This window comes from Melanerpes formicivorus, unplaced genomic scaffold, assembly GCF_026170545.1.
Source record: "Melanerpes formicivorus ecotype bairdi unplaced genomic scaffold, bMelFor1.0.p_v2 SCAF_12, whole genome shotgun sequence".
Classification (NCBI taxonomy): Eukaryota; Metazoa; Chordata; class Aves; order Piciformes; family Picidae; genus Melanerpes; species Melanerpes formicivorus.
In genome coordinates, this window is record NW_027142364.1 from 2,933,266 (window position 1) to 2,949,930 (window position 16,665).

Sequence of the window (16,665 nt, forward strand, 5' to 3'; positions counted from 1 at the left end):
TATAAATCCAGTCACTTCAACAGGCACCAGCAGCGTGGGTGGAAAAAGGAAATGAGCTGAGAGATTCCCAAACTTCTACAAAGTCTGTATCCAAACCATTCAACAATGTTTAACTACCACAATATGTTTACATTGTCTGATTTCTGTGCAGGAGTTGCCGCATGGCTATAACGAGAGAAAGCTTTTTAAACAGTGTTCAGGAGACCAGAAGAAACAATCAGAGAATCACAGAATGGTGGGGGTTGGAAGGGACCTCTGGAGATCATCTAGTCCAACCTCTCTGACAAAGTAGGGTATAATGACACCAAGTTTGGTGGTCTTCTTCAGTTGTAGTACATGCTGCAAGTTAATTGAAATATAATTTCTATCCCAGCAAACTCGGGTTCACTGGTTTTAACATCCCAGCATTATAATTCATTTAAGTTGTTTTTTTTTAAAGAGGTCCCTCTTAGAAGCAGCTCCAAAGCATGCAATCACTACATAGAAGGAGAGTATACAGAGCACAGTAGCAACAAATGATTTACCCAAACCTCTCAGCTTCACCAGGAACCTTGTTCTGTAGCACATCTCCTTTGCTGTCAAGCCAAGCTGCTGCCCAGAAACAGTCCAGAAACAGTCCTGAGTGTAAGATTTTGTCAGTTTGATCCACCTGGCTGTACCGCAGCTGGCAGAGACACAGCAATGTCACCTGTGGGCTTTCCCTGCAACACAAACACCCAACTGCAGAGACCACAGCCCAGGAAGGGCACTGGCAGCATTTCCTCTGTAGCAGCCCTGTGTAAGAAGATCCTGTGGTCATAATACTCCATCCATAGGCTCTGCAGCTTCTGTGATCCAGCCTCTGCATCTTTGGTAAATGAGAAGCCCTTGATAAAAATCCTGATCTGAGAAAGTTTCTTAGATGGAGTGGAGCAGTTCAGCAACTGAGGGCTCAGCTCATGTATCTGCACTGCTGCAGTCCAAACATTCCTCTGGCCAGTGACTGTTTTACTCCCTTCTACTGATAAGGATACCTAGTTTGTGTTGCTCTCTGTGCTATGCTGTGGTGAAGATGTTTTCACCTGGGAACCCTGAAACTACAGCTAGTTCATAGATTCATAGAATGGGCTGGGTTAGAAAGGACCTTAAAGATTATCCAGTTCCAACCCTCCTGCCATGGGCAGGCACACCTTCCACCAGACCAGATTGCTCAAGGCCTTATCCAACCTGGCCTTGAACACCTCCAGGAAGGGGGGCATTGACAACCTCCCTGGTTGTAGTAAGGCAAAGGAGACGGTGTGCAATAGAAATCACTGCAGCAAAATTAAAGCACTTTAACATTTAATAGGCTCTTACACTGGGCATTATTCAGCAACAAGTTTTAAGGTCATCTGTTTGGTATTTTAACCTCTAATGCCATTTCAAACTATTTTAGAATAGAATTAATCAGTTTGGAAAAGACTTTCAAGATCATCAAGTCCAACCTATTACCCAACACCATCTGATCAACTAAACCATGGCACTAAGTGCCCCATCCAGTCTCTTCCTATACACTTCCAATGATGGTGACTCAACCACCTCCCTGGGCAGCCCATTCCAATGGCCAATCACTCTTTCTGTGAAGAATTTCTTCTTCCTTCTAGACTAAAGACCCTGAAGAAACATGCAGCAAGTTCGATACTGATAATATTTTACTCAAAAACAGACAGGGAAAGCCGAGGCATACAGAGCACATCAAGCTACTACCTCATTCACAGGTACTCTGTAACAGCTGCAATTGCCAGACTGGCATTAGCATCTTTGTTTGTCTCCTCCCCCCAGCTTGGTGTCCAGTAGTAATGCTTCTGAAGGCCGTGGGAGAGCTCTGCAAGGTGAACATGCCCATCCACCTCGTATGGGCTCACGTCTGTACAATTAGGTTTCAGGCGGCCTGTCTGAATCAATTCTGAAAATGCCTGAAATTAATTAAAGCAAGAACATGACACAGAGAGTAGTCCACATGGATTGTGGTGAAAGCTCTAGAAGACAGCAGGCAATAGGAGATCAGTTCAGTAACCAAACCAACCCCAATCCTCTTAGAGGAGTTCAAACACTTACCACACAGGTGGCTTCATCCAGTTTGTTCCCCCAGATGTAAATACAGGAAAGCTCCCTGTTTGTTTTCATTGCAACTGAAAGAGCCACCAGTCCTTTGCCACTTAGACCATTGTTTACCACTGACAACCTAATGAAGAGGGAAAACAGTTATGCAAATGTGTGCCAAACCACAGAATTCCCATCTCCTAGCTAAAACCAAGAGTTTAACTGTGATTGATTCTTATTTTAGATCTCATCCTTAGATATATTGACACATTTGTCATTGATAATGTAATTATTTGTGTCAAGGCCAGCCCTACTATAAGATCTGTTTCAGGTTGCTGAATGCAGTAGGGACCATGGACTTGTGCTATTTCCCAAGGCAGTTCCATGACTCCTGCAGCCAGGTTGTTCACTATTTAGCTCTTCGGTGTCAGTACTACATGGTGGCCAGGTCTCATCTCTAGCCTGCTTTGAAGCCCAAGCCTTGGCATTCATCCAGGCTAAGCTTTGATCTTTGTGGAGTGGCAGTTATTTTTATATTAGAGAACCTGGAAGGCTTTCAGAGGCACCTACCAGCCGCCACCTCCTCAGTCTGCTACTTAAAACTAATGGCTTCAGGTAACACCTTTGATCAGCTTTCACATCCTGCCAGCGCAGGGTTTAAGGCCAGCTACAAAAGCACCCTGATGGAGAGATTAGAGCTCTTTTGGGTTCACCCGGAAGCTAACTTCAACAGAGGATTTCCTTAAGTGTTGAAGATCAGAAATCAACAAATACAGTGCCTTATCCCTGCATGGAATCTGATTTATCTCAAAATTCTGAAGACCTACAGCTCTTGTTTGGTTTTGCCTGTGTCACAGACCTATTTGCCTTCCCCCTACATCTCCCTTAGAATGACTAAAAGCTGTGAATCATATCTGAGATGAACCACTACACAACTCATCCAAAACCCCCTGAAACAGAAGACCAAGTGTATGTCAGGCCACACAGCAATGGATACAAGATGAGAAAAAGCAGTATAAGGAAATGGGGATAGAATGAGTATGAGCAGGCCTCGCAGCGTGGGAAGGTGAACAGGAAGTGTTAGCATGCAGACTGAACGTCATTGTCATGGCCTAGTGATCACTCCTTTAACTCATGTGAACCTACAGGGGACTTCACTGAGATACCAGACACAGGCCTCCTATGCTGTCTGAAACATATAATAGGTCTCCAGCTGTAGGGCTCTGAGAGGACCTGTGGCTCACCTCCAGCACCCAAGAAGTGCCACAGGCCTTGGATGATCTCACATGGCAGGAGATACCTGTGCTTAGCAAAGAAATCCCACCCAATCTATCACTCATAGGTTCCTTTTTTCCCTGAGAAGGAAAAAAAATGACCAAAAAGGTTGGAACTTGGTGACTTTTTCATTTTGATTATCACCAAAGCACACAGTTCTGATGTCAGATCGGCCACTGCAAAAAACATGAGTTCCTAATGCTCTGAGTCATTACACCTGCAGTCTCTGGGGAAGTTGTGTAAATACTAACATAACCTAGGCTGCATCAAGAGGAGTGTGGCTAGCAGGTCAAGAGAGTGGATTCTGCCCCTTTACTCTGCTCTTGCGAGACTCCCACCCTGAATACTGCAGCCAGTTCTGGTGTCCTCATCATAAAAAGGAGCAAGCTCAGAGGAGGGCTACAAGGATGATCCACGGGTTGGAACACCTCTGCTATGAGGATAGGCTGAGGGAGCTGGGGCTCTTCAGCCCAGAGAAGACTCCTGAGGGACCTTATAGCTGCCTTCCAGTACCTGAAGGAATCCTACAGGAAGGCTGGAGAGGGACTTTTCGTAAGAGTGTCTAGTGGTAGAACAAGGGGAAATAGTTTGAAGATGAAGGAGAGTAGGTCTAAACTGGATTTTAGGAAGAAGTTCTCCAGTATGAGAGTGGTGAGACTCTGGAATAGGCTGCCCAGGGAGGCTGGGGATGATTCCTCTCTGGGGGTGTCCAAGGCCAGGTTGGATGAGCCTTGAGCAGCCAAGTCTAGTTGAGAGGCATCCCTGCGCATGGTGAGGAGGTTGGAGAGGATGATCTCTAAAGTCCCTTCCAACCCAAGTCATTCTATGATACTAACGCTCGAAGAGTCCTGTTGTACCAAGCCAAGGCTTCACTCAGGTAGGTGGCTCCAGCATCTTCTATTCTGTTTGCACCAAGATCTAGGATTTCCAGGGTTTGGTTCCGCTTTAGTAGTTCTCCCAGAAACTTTACACCATCACGGCTGATTTTATTACTGAAAGAGAGATGCATACAGATTTTTAAGAGGGCTAAGAAAATGAGGCTCTAATGTTAATCAGGGTTGTGTCACTTAACAACTCTTACCAGCCAAGATCAAGGTATCTCAGGCTGGAGTTTTCATACAGTGCTTCACACAGTCGCTCTACACCAAAGTTTTTCATTTCATGCTTGCACAAGTGTAGCTCCACAAGAGAAGGGTTGGTTTTCAACATCAGAGCTATGTGAACTGTGGTCTCTTCCTAAAAATATAAACTCATTTATTATTAAGCTCTACTTTAGGATAAGACATGGTCTTCTTCCAATAAAGCAGGTGCAGAGGAGGGCCACAAAACCATCAGATGCTTGGAGCACCTCTGCTACAAAGACAGGCTGAGGGAGCTGGGGTTGTTCAGCCTGGAGAAGAGAAGGCTCTGAGGAGACCTAATAATGACCTTCCAGTACCTGAAGGGGGCCTACTAGAAGGATGGAGAGAGACTGTCTGCAATGGCCTGAAGTAATAGGACAAGGGGCGATGGCTTCAAACTAGAGAAGAGCAGATTCAGATTGGATGTTAGGAACAAGTTCTTTACCATGAGGTTGGTGCAACACTGGAACAGGTTGCCTAGGGAGGGGGTTGGGGCCCAGTCCCTGGAGATATTCAAGGTGAGGCTTGACAGGGCTCTGGGAAACCTGATCTAGTTGAGGATGCCCCTGCTCACTGCAGGGGGGGTTGGACTAGATGACCTTTGGAAGTCCCTTCCAGCCCAGACCATTCTCTGATTCTGAAAGGGAGCTGCACAGCTAGCAGTGGTGTCCTTTTTCACATATTGCAGCTTTGTACCAAAAATAAACAGAAAATAAGATGATAACTCTGAAAATTAAAAAAATACTAGAAAGGCATTTGCAGGTTTACAGTACTATACACAACCCTGCAAACACCAGGGGCATCAATGTTTGAATCATTATGTCTAATCAGTTTGCCTCCCAGTCATTGCTCTTCAAAAACTGGATGTTTGAGTCAGCCTTCACTAACATTAAAAGCATTTTGTCACGACTCTAACCTATGATTTCATAAAAATGATTGCTATGGGCAAAAAGATGTCCTGTCACTGTAAGCCAAAGTTAAGTTTGTTTTAAAGATGTCCTATTTAGTTAAGAAAATACCTCTGTGAATACTGAGAGGCAAAAATAAAGCAACAACCCTGAGGCCTCAAGAAATTTGAGAGTTGAAGGTGGGCACAATGGCAAATAGTCTTCCACAGATACAGACCAGGCCCTTATTGGCCTATAATAGTTTAAACTGACTTCTTAATCTGGCTTTAGGCAGATCAAGAAAAGAAACAATTAAAATCTGTTTAAACTGTGAAACTAGTATGATCAGTTCAATTTCATTATCATGCCATCAGGAAAATGCTGTACCTACTGCAGACATCTGGCAGCTGCTGCTGGACTGGTAAAATCACCACCACAAACAGCTCAATAGCCAGGACTTCAGCAGGACCAGCAACGTACAGAAGCTGCAAGTGACAGCCCTGCAGCTCAGGGTGCAGTGTCATGACGAGTTGTCAGTGAGAATAGGACAAGTTGTCAGCGTGACTTTCTCCTTCAGGCTGCAGCTCTGGCAGTGGCCCATGTATCGCTGCTCAGGTACACAGCAGTCTTTTATTCTGCCTCTTTATTTCCTGCTAAATCTCTCTCAATGCACAACACTCTCCATGCAGCAGCAGAAGGAATGCTTGGTTCACCAATACCCTTAGCCCACGATTTAACAAATGGCATGTGCCAAGAAAGAGCTGTTTTTAAAATGAACCTTCTAGCTGAAGAGGGGCAGCTGCGACTGCACAGAACTTGGCACGCAAAGAGAAAACAAAGAGTATCTCTGCAACCATTCCCTTCACTTCGTAAAGAAGCCCAGGGAGCTGTAGTTCAGCTGTCCATAAATACATCAGTTCTGCCTTTAGTGATGCTTCTCTCTCTGAGCTGCCACCACCATCTGCACACATACCTCTTGGCTGTACAGTAAAGGACGATTTAAGTTAATTGCTTTGAGTGATTGGTTCTGAGTCAGGGCTGTTGCTATGGCTATTAGACACTGGGTACCCTGGAAAGGAAAAGAAATAAACTCTTTAGAGAAACCTGTCCAAAGTATAGACTGAGCTACCAAATTACCAGGACTTCTTAGAACTGACTGTCAGCAGTTCTATCAAATAGGCTGAGGTTGAAACACTATTATTTCTGCCTCCATGTTCTCTGGGGAGATGCAAGTGCAGCAGACAATGTATTTTCTGATGATTAACACCAATATCAACTCCCTGTGGAATAGAGTGGGATCAGACTAAGAAGTACAAGTGACCAGGAGAGTTGGCAACTCAGAAAATAAAGAACAAGAATAATGCATCTCCAAGATCCTTGTCCATTTCATTGATCCTGTGTTTTGGTTTTCCAGATTCATTAATTGAAATCACCTTCTGTGTGCTCTCTGAGGTCTTTGGTAGATCCTTAGGTAACATTTATCCACTAGGTAAATTAATAGCAAATATGAATTAATGTGATATAAAGTAGTGCCAGTCTAGATAGAATCCAGCCCAGTTCAGATGTTTGCATTTCCTTCTCATTTGCTCACTTATTCATATTTACATTATTTTCCAATCAGGCTGTTCTACACCCAAAGCTATTATGCTTAAAATCAGTTTTCTATCAACTCCCTACCAAGCTTTCAAATAAATCCCACACTGGTTCATCTTTTCCTTGTTTATGTTTTCATAACGCCCTTCTCAGTTTCTAAGAAATATTCCCCCTGCTAGTTTAGGAGCAAACTCTGTCATGCCAAGAAACAAATTTAATAACATTTTTATCTTATCCCAGTGTTCTCCCTGCCTCCAGGTGACAATCAAACTTACTCCACACAGCACACACTTCATTATCTCCTGAAAGGATGAACACCCTGAACAGGAAGGATGAAAGTGGCCTGTGAATTTCACTTCTAACTTGGTGAGAGCATTCTCCTGGAGGGGAAGATCCAGGGCCAAATCTTCCTGGGCAGTGAACCACTTCTACCTTCTAGCCCCTCTGGACAAGGACACACCATGAGTCAGGGCCCTGGGGCTGTGCGTCAGGAGGCTCACAGCTCAAATTGGTATTTCCTGTTGTAGCCCAGAGGTTTTTTTAAAGCTTTTACTGGCCAGAGTGGGAAGTGCCTCCTTAGTGCATTGACCCATTCCTACCCTTGTGACTTTCCCTGTGCACTGTGTAATAAGTCTCAGCACTCAGCTCTAGGAGGTGGCAAGTTACCTGAGATCAAACTGGGTATCTTTCTCTCAATTCAACACTCTTGTGCCTATGTCCTTTATGGATCAAGCTCTCATAGGAGCGACAGAGCTTTGGGACTGGGTGACTTCAGCCATTACAGCTCTGCATAATTTAGAAGGAAAAGAACCTCTAGGGAACAAGAAGTCAGTTCTTCAATGTGAATTACACAGTACCTAGACAGTATAACAAAAACAAGCAGCAAAACCAAAACTTGGAGAATGTGAAAGGCATGCCCCTGAACTCCCAGGGACATAGTGGCTCGAATATATCTTGTTATGACTTCACAGGTGTTTTATGTGGCATGCCTTTCCAAGCAGGCATTGCAGTATTATATATTGCGTTACCTCCAGCTATCACAACATGTAAAATCAAGGACAACGGAGGGCATTTTCCCATCATTAAGCAGTGCAGGACTTTTGTAATAGCCTTATGCCGTTGCTGATAATTTTACTGGGTTACTCACCACATCACAGTCTCCAAGATCCAGCTTCTCCAAGGTTGAATTGATTTGCAGCATTGAAGCAAAGAACATCCCACCTTTGTTTGCTATTTTGTTTCCAGTCATTCTCAAATACTTAAGAGTTTCATTCCTCTAGACAAAATAATAAGAACAAAATAACAATTCCTTTTAACTGGCCTGAAAACTACCACTGTCCTTTTCCCTGTGAATCCTGCTGGTTGTCACACAAAGAGAAAACATCCCTCCAGAAGAATTATGTCTAAGTGATAACACTGATTATGCAGCTGGCTCAGGCTCCTCTCAGTGGAGGAGAGTCTGGAAGCAAAACTCAAGTATTTGAAAAGTTTTTTTTTTCTTCCCAGTTCACAAACTTCACAATCAGGAAACTAATCCAAGCAGATATTCCTACCTAAATTGGCAGCTGAAATGCAAATGATACCAAAACTGCATTTTAAACAAGAAGACAGTTTGCTTTTTGCTTTATTTGTCATGCTCTTAATTCACATAAACAGTCACAGCTCAGTGGAGCTGGTCACATTCAGTAGGACAGCTTGGCAGAGACACAAAGCAGTGTCACAAAGCAGCGTGGAAGTCTCTATAGGACTGGATACTTTGTTGCCTATATAAAGTTCTGATGAAGTGACAGAAAAGTCATCATCTTTCCCCTCACCCTGCACATAATTTCAATGGATATGAAATACCTGATCACTATCAAAGCCCTAAATGAAATGCAGAGTAGTTTTGTGGGTTTAATTCCTCAGTACCACCGTAGTCACTCATTACCACAGATTATGATTGACTAATTGCAAAACAAATAGTTCTGTGAGCAGCAGAACTAACACAGCCTGATTTCATACAGCTTTTACATCATCCATATGTCCCCAATACCCCTTTCCTGGCTGCAGAATCTCACTAGAGAGCATCTTCGTGGCACAGCCATGGGGCTGTAGGTCACATCCTGCCACCAGCCTGCTCAGCAAACCCAGCCAATGCTGCCGTGCGGCTGCACAAATAGTTTTGGGGGTTGTTTGGAAGCCACTGTAGAGTTTTGGAGGCCTGTCAAATTTAGCTGAAATCAGTTCAAAGAGTGTGAAGAAGGAAGAAAGAGCTCACGTGAGTCTCATTTCACAAACACAATGATCTTACACACAAGCCTCGTTTCCTTGGGAAACCACATTAAAAATAACAAATGTTTTTATGCTGCTGCTGCAAGGCCAAGCTTTGAAAACATGCCTCAGACATCTTGAATCAAGACAAACATTGGCATCAAGGTGAAGGCAAATGGACTCAAATGTATTTATTTTTCAATAAGGGATGAACTGGTGGCATTACAGATTCCACAGCATATTTTACACAGAAAAACCCAGCTGTAATAGTTATGATAATTAATTAAGTGTTAATAGCAGTGCAGCACAACTTTCTCTTGTGTGAAATCTGATTTCTGAAGTCTGCCTTGGGAAAAGAAGCAACCCCTATGATACAGCAAACCACTGAATAGACTGAAGACAGAGGGCCCTTTCAGCCAGCTCTGATCTTGGCAGGACGACCAGTACTGTTCATCAAAAGCAAAAATGTCAGACCAGATGCCATTGTCTGCATCTCCCAGACAAATACTCACATGGAGCGCTGTTGCTATCAGCTCTGCTCCACTTGTGCCAATGTCATTAAACATCAGGTTAAGGTAGCACAGATTGGAGTTTTCCTGAGGGACAAACAAAGCAGAAAGCAATGAGGCTTTTTCCAGAGCATGTCTGCATTTTTCAAGGAAGAGATTCATCATACATGTCTCTGTCCTTTGCTGCATTTCAAGCAGCCCAATTTGGAGAAGCAGTTGAAGAGCACAGTGTGCAGGCCCTCATGAGGTTTACAGGAACCACATAGAAACCTGCATGCTTAGCATGATTAAACAAGGCAGATGGTCAAGCTCAGATGCAGATCTTCAAGCATTTTGTGAATTTAATAGCCTTTCCTGAGCTCCAGGAACACAGGCAACAAATGGAAACATCATTTTCCGACTGTATTCAAGTGCTTACAATGACGAAAAGGTGCCATTTAAGTTCCCTATGTGCAGGTCCACAAAAAAGCCAACAGAGATGTTAAAAATATCTAAAACAGGGGCCCTGGCACACATGACACTACCATTACCTCCTTTGTTGAATTGATCTGTAAGCCTAACACCCCCACCCCCACCCCCGGTTTATTCCACACCCAAACCAAATGGCCAGGAAATTAAAAACCTCCTCAGAGAATACAACCTGAGATTCCATTGAGATGGAGTTGGGTATGGAATTTTGCCATACTCATGCATTCTTCTTTCCACATATAAATATTACCATAGCCAAATATATTACAAATTGCTGAAAGATAAATATCACTTTGGCACCTGGAGGAATGTTGCCACATGCTTTGCTCCAGCATCAGTCAATACGTTACACCTAAGATCCAAACCTGAAAAAGATGAAGAATTAAGAATGTGACAAATGTGTATCTGCCACTAAGTGATCTCTAAGCAAAAAGAAATCAAGATGAACTAAGGCTAAAATCAAGAGTGTTTATGTTTTCTTGTATTGGCACAGCAATGTCAAACACATGAAAAAAGCTTACCTGTGACAAACACAGAATTGTGTAAGACAGAGGCAAGAACTTGAAGATCATCATCTGTAACTCTCTGCACAGGCACAAGACGATTATTTCCAGCTATTTTCACTGTGATCCCTTTTGTCCCTTTGCTGTAACATAAAAATATAATTACAGGGGGGAAGAAAAATGACACAGAAAAAACAATTCTTTTTCCACCTAAGAAGTGTATCCATTCTTGCCCTCACTGATGTGTTTGCACACAGTTAGTTGCTGCCCCTACCTTTGGTAACACCATGACAGACAACACAATTCAAGTTGTTCCTCCTAACTGCCCTTTTTGATATTTTGAAGACACTGCACAGCTGTGAGACCACGCTCAGCATACCAGCACAGAAAGCATGAAGACACAAGATGAGGGGAAGACAGACAGATGCAAAGGCTGTCCTGGAGGTTACTTCGGCTTCCTCTTATCACTTGTTCCCTTTCTATTATTTACACTAACCTGCCCTCAGGATCAAAACCTAAGCATTTCCCAGGGCTCAAGGTTTCTCACCAGAGAACAATTAACTTTGACACCAGGAGCATCCATGAGAGGAAACCCTACCAAGTCACAGAACAAGAGAGAGTTTGAATGGTTAATACCTTGGCAGGATTCAGAGAAGGTTCAGGAGACCATTACCAGCTGCAACCTAATTGGATGCAGCTGAGGCTTTTTAAACAGCAGTGAGACAAAAGGAAGGGAGCTAGGATGAGTAGACACTTGGTTTGCCTTCTTTAAGGGACATAAAGGCACCATCCTGTACGTTTTTCACTTTTTTTGATTTCACTGCTTGTAAAGCTGCTCAGAAGGGATATATAGCTGCAAACTTCTGCCAAGATGGTGTCAAGATGAGTCAAACCAGAACTTCAGCAGTAAATGCTAAATATGATTTATGTTTAAGCCTGAAACTGCATGAACTGTCTTGTTTAATTCCTTGCCCTGCTATCTCATTTAAGGCTTTCAGAAGCATCTGAAACATGCTGTCTGTTATTTCCTTACATTTTATCATCTTTATCAACTTCTTGAAGCACATGAGCAATGAAGGGGTTTTCAGGATGGCCCAAGCTTTGGCAGGACTGAACATACTGCTGATGAAGATCTGGACGAACTGACATGACCTGCTGGAAAACAAACCAAAGTGTTACTGCATCATTAAGGCAGCCTAGCAACATCACCATGGCCCCAAGTGCTATTGTGCCAGGCTCTGTACAACAGTAAAAATGGGCTTGACTGAAAAGGGTTACAGCTCTTGATATCTAACACAAGAACGACTGATCGATCCAGACAGACAGGAAAAGCCCAAGGAAAAGAATGTGGATTTGTGGCCGTTTCTGGTATGCCACCTCGTAGGATCTGAGCTAAGAGAGGATTAGTATTCACAGAGGTAAGGCTTTCCCCCCCTGCAAAACAGCTGGCCTACCTGAGCGATCTACCTGCACCCTCTCCCTGCAGTGCCTGCCCCACGGCTGAGCTCTGCCCCGAGGTTATGTTTGGTCGCGGATCCTGTTTCCAAGGAGGGCAACCTGAGCCCTCCGCGGGGGAGCGGCGGGGAGCCAGGCCCAGGGCCCTGGCAGGAGGCCCCACCGCACTCCCACCCCTGCGCTCTGCCGCGCTCTGCGGCGCCCCTCCGCAGCGGCCGCCTGGCAGGGTTCTGTCAGCTCGCCCCCAGGACCTACTCTGGTCTGCCGGCGTCCTCCAAGGAGCCTCTGCAAAACCTTCCCTGGTTACACGGATTAGCAGTCACTCCAGAGCTGCCTGTCCCCGTCCTTCCCACCAAAGAAATCCTACAGCCTTGACCACTGCCCTCGCTGGCAGGAGGGGTGGGCTGGGATCACAAGCCCTCCTGTCCCACAGACTGTGGGGCTATAAACACATCTGAGTTAACACTGGGAAGCCCCGCAGGGATCCTTCCCCATGGCGTTTGCTTAGTTGTTCTTATCCCGGTGGCACCTGGAAACAGCCCATCTCTGGAAAGGTGACATCTTCACAGTGTACTTACAGCTGCATAAAACGTTATCTCCCACCTGATGTCCTGACAGCTGCTTCCTAACTGTCAATTACTCCTTAAATGTCAGCTGAAAGGTTTCTTCTGTCCAGATATCAGAAGCAGTCAAGTAGTCGCCCCTTCTCACCTCTCGCTCTTTTGCTGTCAGCATGAGTACAACTTGCTGATATTAAATATCAGATTCACTGGCATCTCTCTGGTTCAGAAACTGCTGATACAGAACAAGATGCAAGCTTTTCACAGTAAGATTCTTCCAGTCTCACAGTCAGCACAGGTGAAGACAGATCTCAGTCAGTATTTATAAATGGAGGCTTTCAAGTCCCAAGGGGGCAGCTTTGTCCAGTCCAACTGCCCTGACTTCATAAGGTCACTCTCCAAATCTGGCTGTTGTGGATGCACGGGAATTCAAATACATAGTCCTCCTGTATGTGCTGCATGTTTTGATCTTGACAAACACAAGCAGCCTTTTGTGGGGGTACAACTGAGACTAGAACTTGTCCGTAAATGTCCCTAATTTTTCCAGTATTTATTAAGTATGGGAAGGTCTCTGACTACTCTTGGTTTTTCATGTTTTTCTCTTCAGAAATTAAAATTAAGGAGCAGAGATGGCTGAGTCTCAGCAGAGCCAGGAGGCCAGTGCAGAGGGCATTCACTGCCCTAAAGCTGATTCTTTTGATTGTGAGGATGACCATGTTGAGACTGCACAAGAAATAGCAGTGAATGAAGTGCCAGATAATGAAGATCTTCCTCCCACACATGTCACTGACAGGGTATTTTTTATTGATTTAGCCAATAAGCAACTGCAAACTATCTCACCAGAGATGTTGAGTCTAGAATATCTGGAAGAGTTGCACATGGAAAAGAACCTGATCATAAGCATCCCCAAGGACATCAATCGCCTGAGGCACATGAAGATCCTCTACTTGGATCACAATAACATAAAGGACATATGTGAAGAACTGGGGGATCTGAAATGTCTTCAGAGCTTAGATTTAAGCAACAATCCCCTCTCCAGCAGTTCGCTGCCAGTTATCAGCAAGTTGCAGTCCCTCCGTCAGCTCAGGCTCTATAAAACAAACTTGCACGAACTCCCGGTGCAGATCTGTGAGTGCCTTCGTCATGTCGAACTGCTTGGCCTTTCTGACAATAATCTCAAGTGTCTGCCTAAAGAAACAGTGAACCTGACAAAACTCAAGGAAATTTACCTCCAGAAAAATGGATTGGAGAGTTTTCCCAAGGAGCTTTGTTATATTGCTAGTTTAGAAATAATAGATCTGGAACAAAACCTAATCAGTCTCATCCCAGAAGAGGTAGGCTTTTTGATAAACCTAGTTAAGCTATTTTTAGCTTTTAATAACTTATCCTCCATTCCTCCTACACTGCAATATTGCCAGAAACTGGCTGTGCTGGATCTGTCTCATAATCTCCTGCACAAGCTTCCTGCAGGTTTGAAGAATCTCACTGAAATGAGAGAACTCAGGCTGTCTGGTAACAGCCTGGAGAAGTTCCCACGTCAGATCTGCTGCTGGCCATCCCTTTCCCGTGTTTACCTGAGGAACACTGGCCTGAGTAAAGTACCTAGGTCCTTCACCAGATTAACCAGTGTCAAGATACTAGATCTGAGTGCAAATTGCTTTGATGAGATTCCTAAAGGAATATGCACTATGACAAGTCTAGAAGAACTGGCCCTGGATGACAATCACATACAGGAGGTATTTGTTCCTTTGCTTTCATTTTTATTTTATTGATACCCCCCCTTTTGCAAAATCCAATTTTTTCATCACAAACTGAGTGTCACCTTCCCTACTAGAGTGAGAAGGCATGTTCCACCTTGTATGCACCTTTGCTTGGGCTACTTGCTGTTACTGACATCTGAGTAGGCAGAGAGAGAATTATACAATCATCTAGGCTGGAAAAGACCTTTAAAGATCATCAATTCCAACCATTAACATAACATTACGAAGTTCACCGCTAAACCTCAGCACTACATCTGCATGTCTTTCAAATGCCTGCAGGGATGGTGACTTCACCACTTCCCTGAGCAACCCCGACTACCCTTTTGGTGAAGAAATTTTTCCTAATGTCCAACCTAAACCTCCCTTGGAGCCATTTAAGGCTGTTTCCTCTTGTCTTGTCACCTGCTACCCAGGAGAAGAGACAGCCCCCCACCTGGCTCCAGCCTCCTTTCCGGTAGGTGTAGAAAGTAAGGTGGTATCCCCTCAGCCTCCTTTTCTCTAGACTAGACTACCCCAGTTCCCTCAGGCACTCCTCATAGGACTTGTTACCAGCTTTGTTGCCCTTCTTTGGACCCACTAGAATAACAGGGAGGTGGAAACACTGACCTGTAAAGATGAAATAGTGAGTGAAGGGATTGCTTCAGTCTTTTTGTGTCTTTTTCTGTGCATGCTGGAAAATAAGAGCTGCATTTGCGTAGAATCAATACGTCACAAACTGAAAAACAGAGCAGAGGGCAATTTAAAAATGGATGTGGTATTGTTAATGCCTTTTAACACCATTACTGTTTGCTGTTCATTTGATAATGAGCAATTATGTACAGCCTACAGCTGTGTTGTTATCAGGGAAACACAATTCATGGGCATACTCATTCTAAGAGCTCAGGATACACCTTCCTTTTGACACAACGCAACACTGCTTTCTTTTCCAAGGAGATTTTCACTTGTGCGGTTTTCTTCTTGAAGGTTAAATTTACAGAAGTAGTAATGCATGCAAAACAATCCCTTTCAGATTTCACTCATTTACATTGCTCTCCCCTGCACTGTGCATACAAAGGAAATGAAGAAGCAGACTAATGTTCCTGCTCAGAAATAAAGTTATCCCCCTAAGAAATCTTTCCAGCAGAGCAAACAATATGGATTTTTTTTCCTTTTTGGCCAAAATCTCCACCATCCTGTGAGGCATAATGTTACATTAATGAGCAGAACATCCTGTGCTCATCCATCAACAGTAATGCAGCTCCCCAGTATTTTCTTGGAGATTTTTTCCCCTGAAAAGCAAATCCCAGAGATTGCTGTTTAATTGACATAATGTGTCTTTTTAATGACTGTGTCTAGATACCTGCGGAGGTGAAAGAGCTGACAAATTTGAAATGTCTTGGCCTGTCTGAAAACCAATTTAGTATCTTTCCAAAGGAAATCTTTCTCCTGGAGTCATTAGAGAGATTACACCTGGGACAAAATAAAGGAATTAAATTCACAAGTCTGCCAGAAGACATCAGCAAATTGCAGGTAGGAGCTATAGAAGGGAGAAGATCTTGGTCTGCTCACAGCATGGTGCTTCTGTGGACTTCACCTGCTCCCAAATGCAGGAATGAAGGTTCTCCTAACCTCTTCAGATACATGGTGCAGCATCAGGCCAAGGCTGGCAGCACAGGAACAATATCAAACCTCAGTGTTTGCATATTGTGCTATCCCTGTGTTTAGTAGACATCCCAGTGGTGTCTCAGTTTATAAACCTTACTTCTGTGTTTGTTAATATCCTCTGTACATTGATTATATTTCAAGCTAAGAGGAAAAGCTTGTAATTATTAAAACTCATGCACACATATTTTCCAGAATCTGAAAGAACTGCATATGGAGAATAATTGTCTGGAGCATCTGCCTGCAGCTATCAGCTCACTGACCCACTTGAAAACGTTGGACTGTCGCAACAATCTCCTTAAGCAGCTCCCAGACTCTTTGTGCCAAATGCAAGGTGAAAAAGAGTCTTTGTGTTTGTGCCCTTAAGGACACAAATACCAGCAAGCATTTTGGAAGAAGGAGGGAGAGAAGGGAAGGAAGGAATGCAGCACATCATTGAGGGTTCATCCTGTAACTGTACAGGAGCCAAATAGGGTAAAAGTTAGGGACTAGGAGGGTGGGGGAAGTGCTGTACCCAAGCCAAGCAGACAGGAGGGCATCATCCATCACTTCCCTCAACCTCAGGGTCTGGAGAAAAAGATG

General features: G+C 44.0%; 1 protein-coding gene across 2 annotated transcripts; it reads right to left on the minus strand.

Moving 5' to 3' along the window:
• Nucleotides 1-1,314: 1,314 nt before the first annotated feature.
• LRRC34 (leucine rich repeat containing 34) lies at nt 1,315-15,865 on the minus strand. Of its 2 annotated transcripts, XM_068144970.1 has the most exons (12): nt 15,782-15,865; nt 15,049-15,157; nt 11,701-11,822; nt 10,686-10,810; nt 10,465-10,529; nt 9,700-9,783; nt 8,085-8,213; nt 6,318-6,413; nt 4,418-4,572; nt 4,173-4,328; nt 2,077-2,203; nt 1,315-1,934 (listed from the first exon to the last, which is right to left on the minus strand). In XM_068144970.1, exons 2-12 carry the CDS (start codon nt 15,130-15,132, stop codon nt 1,731-1,733), a joined length of 1,347 nt encoding a protein of 448 aa, XP_068001071.1. In that variant the 5' UTR covers nt 15,133-15,157; nt 15,782-15,865; the 3' UTR covers nt 1,315-1,730. The 2 variants fall into 2 exon arrangements, with proteins under 2 accessions (XP_068001071.1, XP_068001072.1); XM_068144971.1 differs by lacking the exons at nt 15,049-15,157; nt 15,782-15,865 and adding an exon at nt 12,122-12,185.
• Between the last annotated feature and the right edge of the window lie 800 nt (nt 15,866-16,665).

Bases quoted from the DNA above. Each gene is read 5' to 3' on its own strand.
- LRRC34 (XM_068144970.1), bottom strand. From the start codon at position 15,132: ATGCAGCTCTTATTTTCCAGCATGCACAGAAAAAGACACAAAAAGACT. The intron at 9,784-10,464 runs GTGCCAAAGTGA...TTTGTCCCTCAG, and splicing joins ATGTGGCAACATTCCTCCAG to GAAAACTCCAATCTGTGCTA. The intron at 1,935-2,076 runs GTAAGTGTTTGA...AATTAATTTCAG, and splicing joins TGGATGAAGCCACCTGTGTG to GCATTTTCAGAATTGATTCA.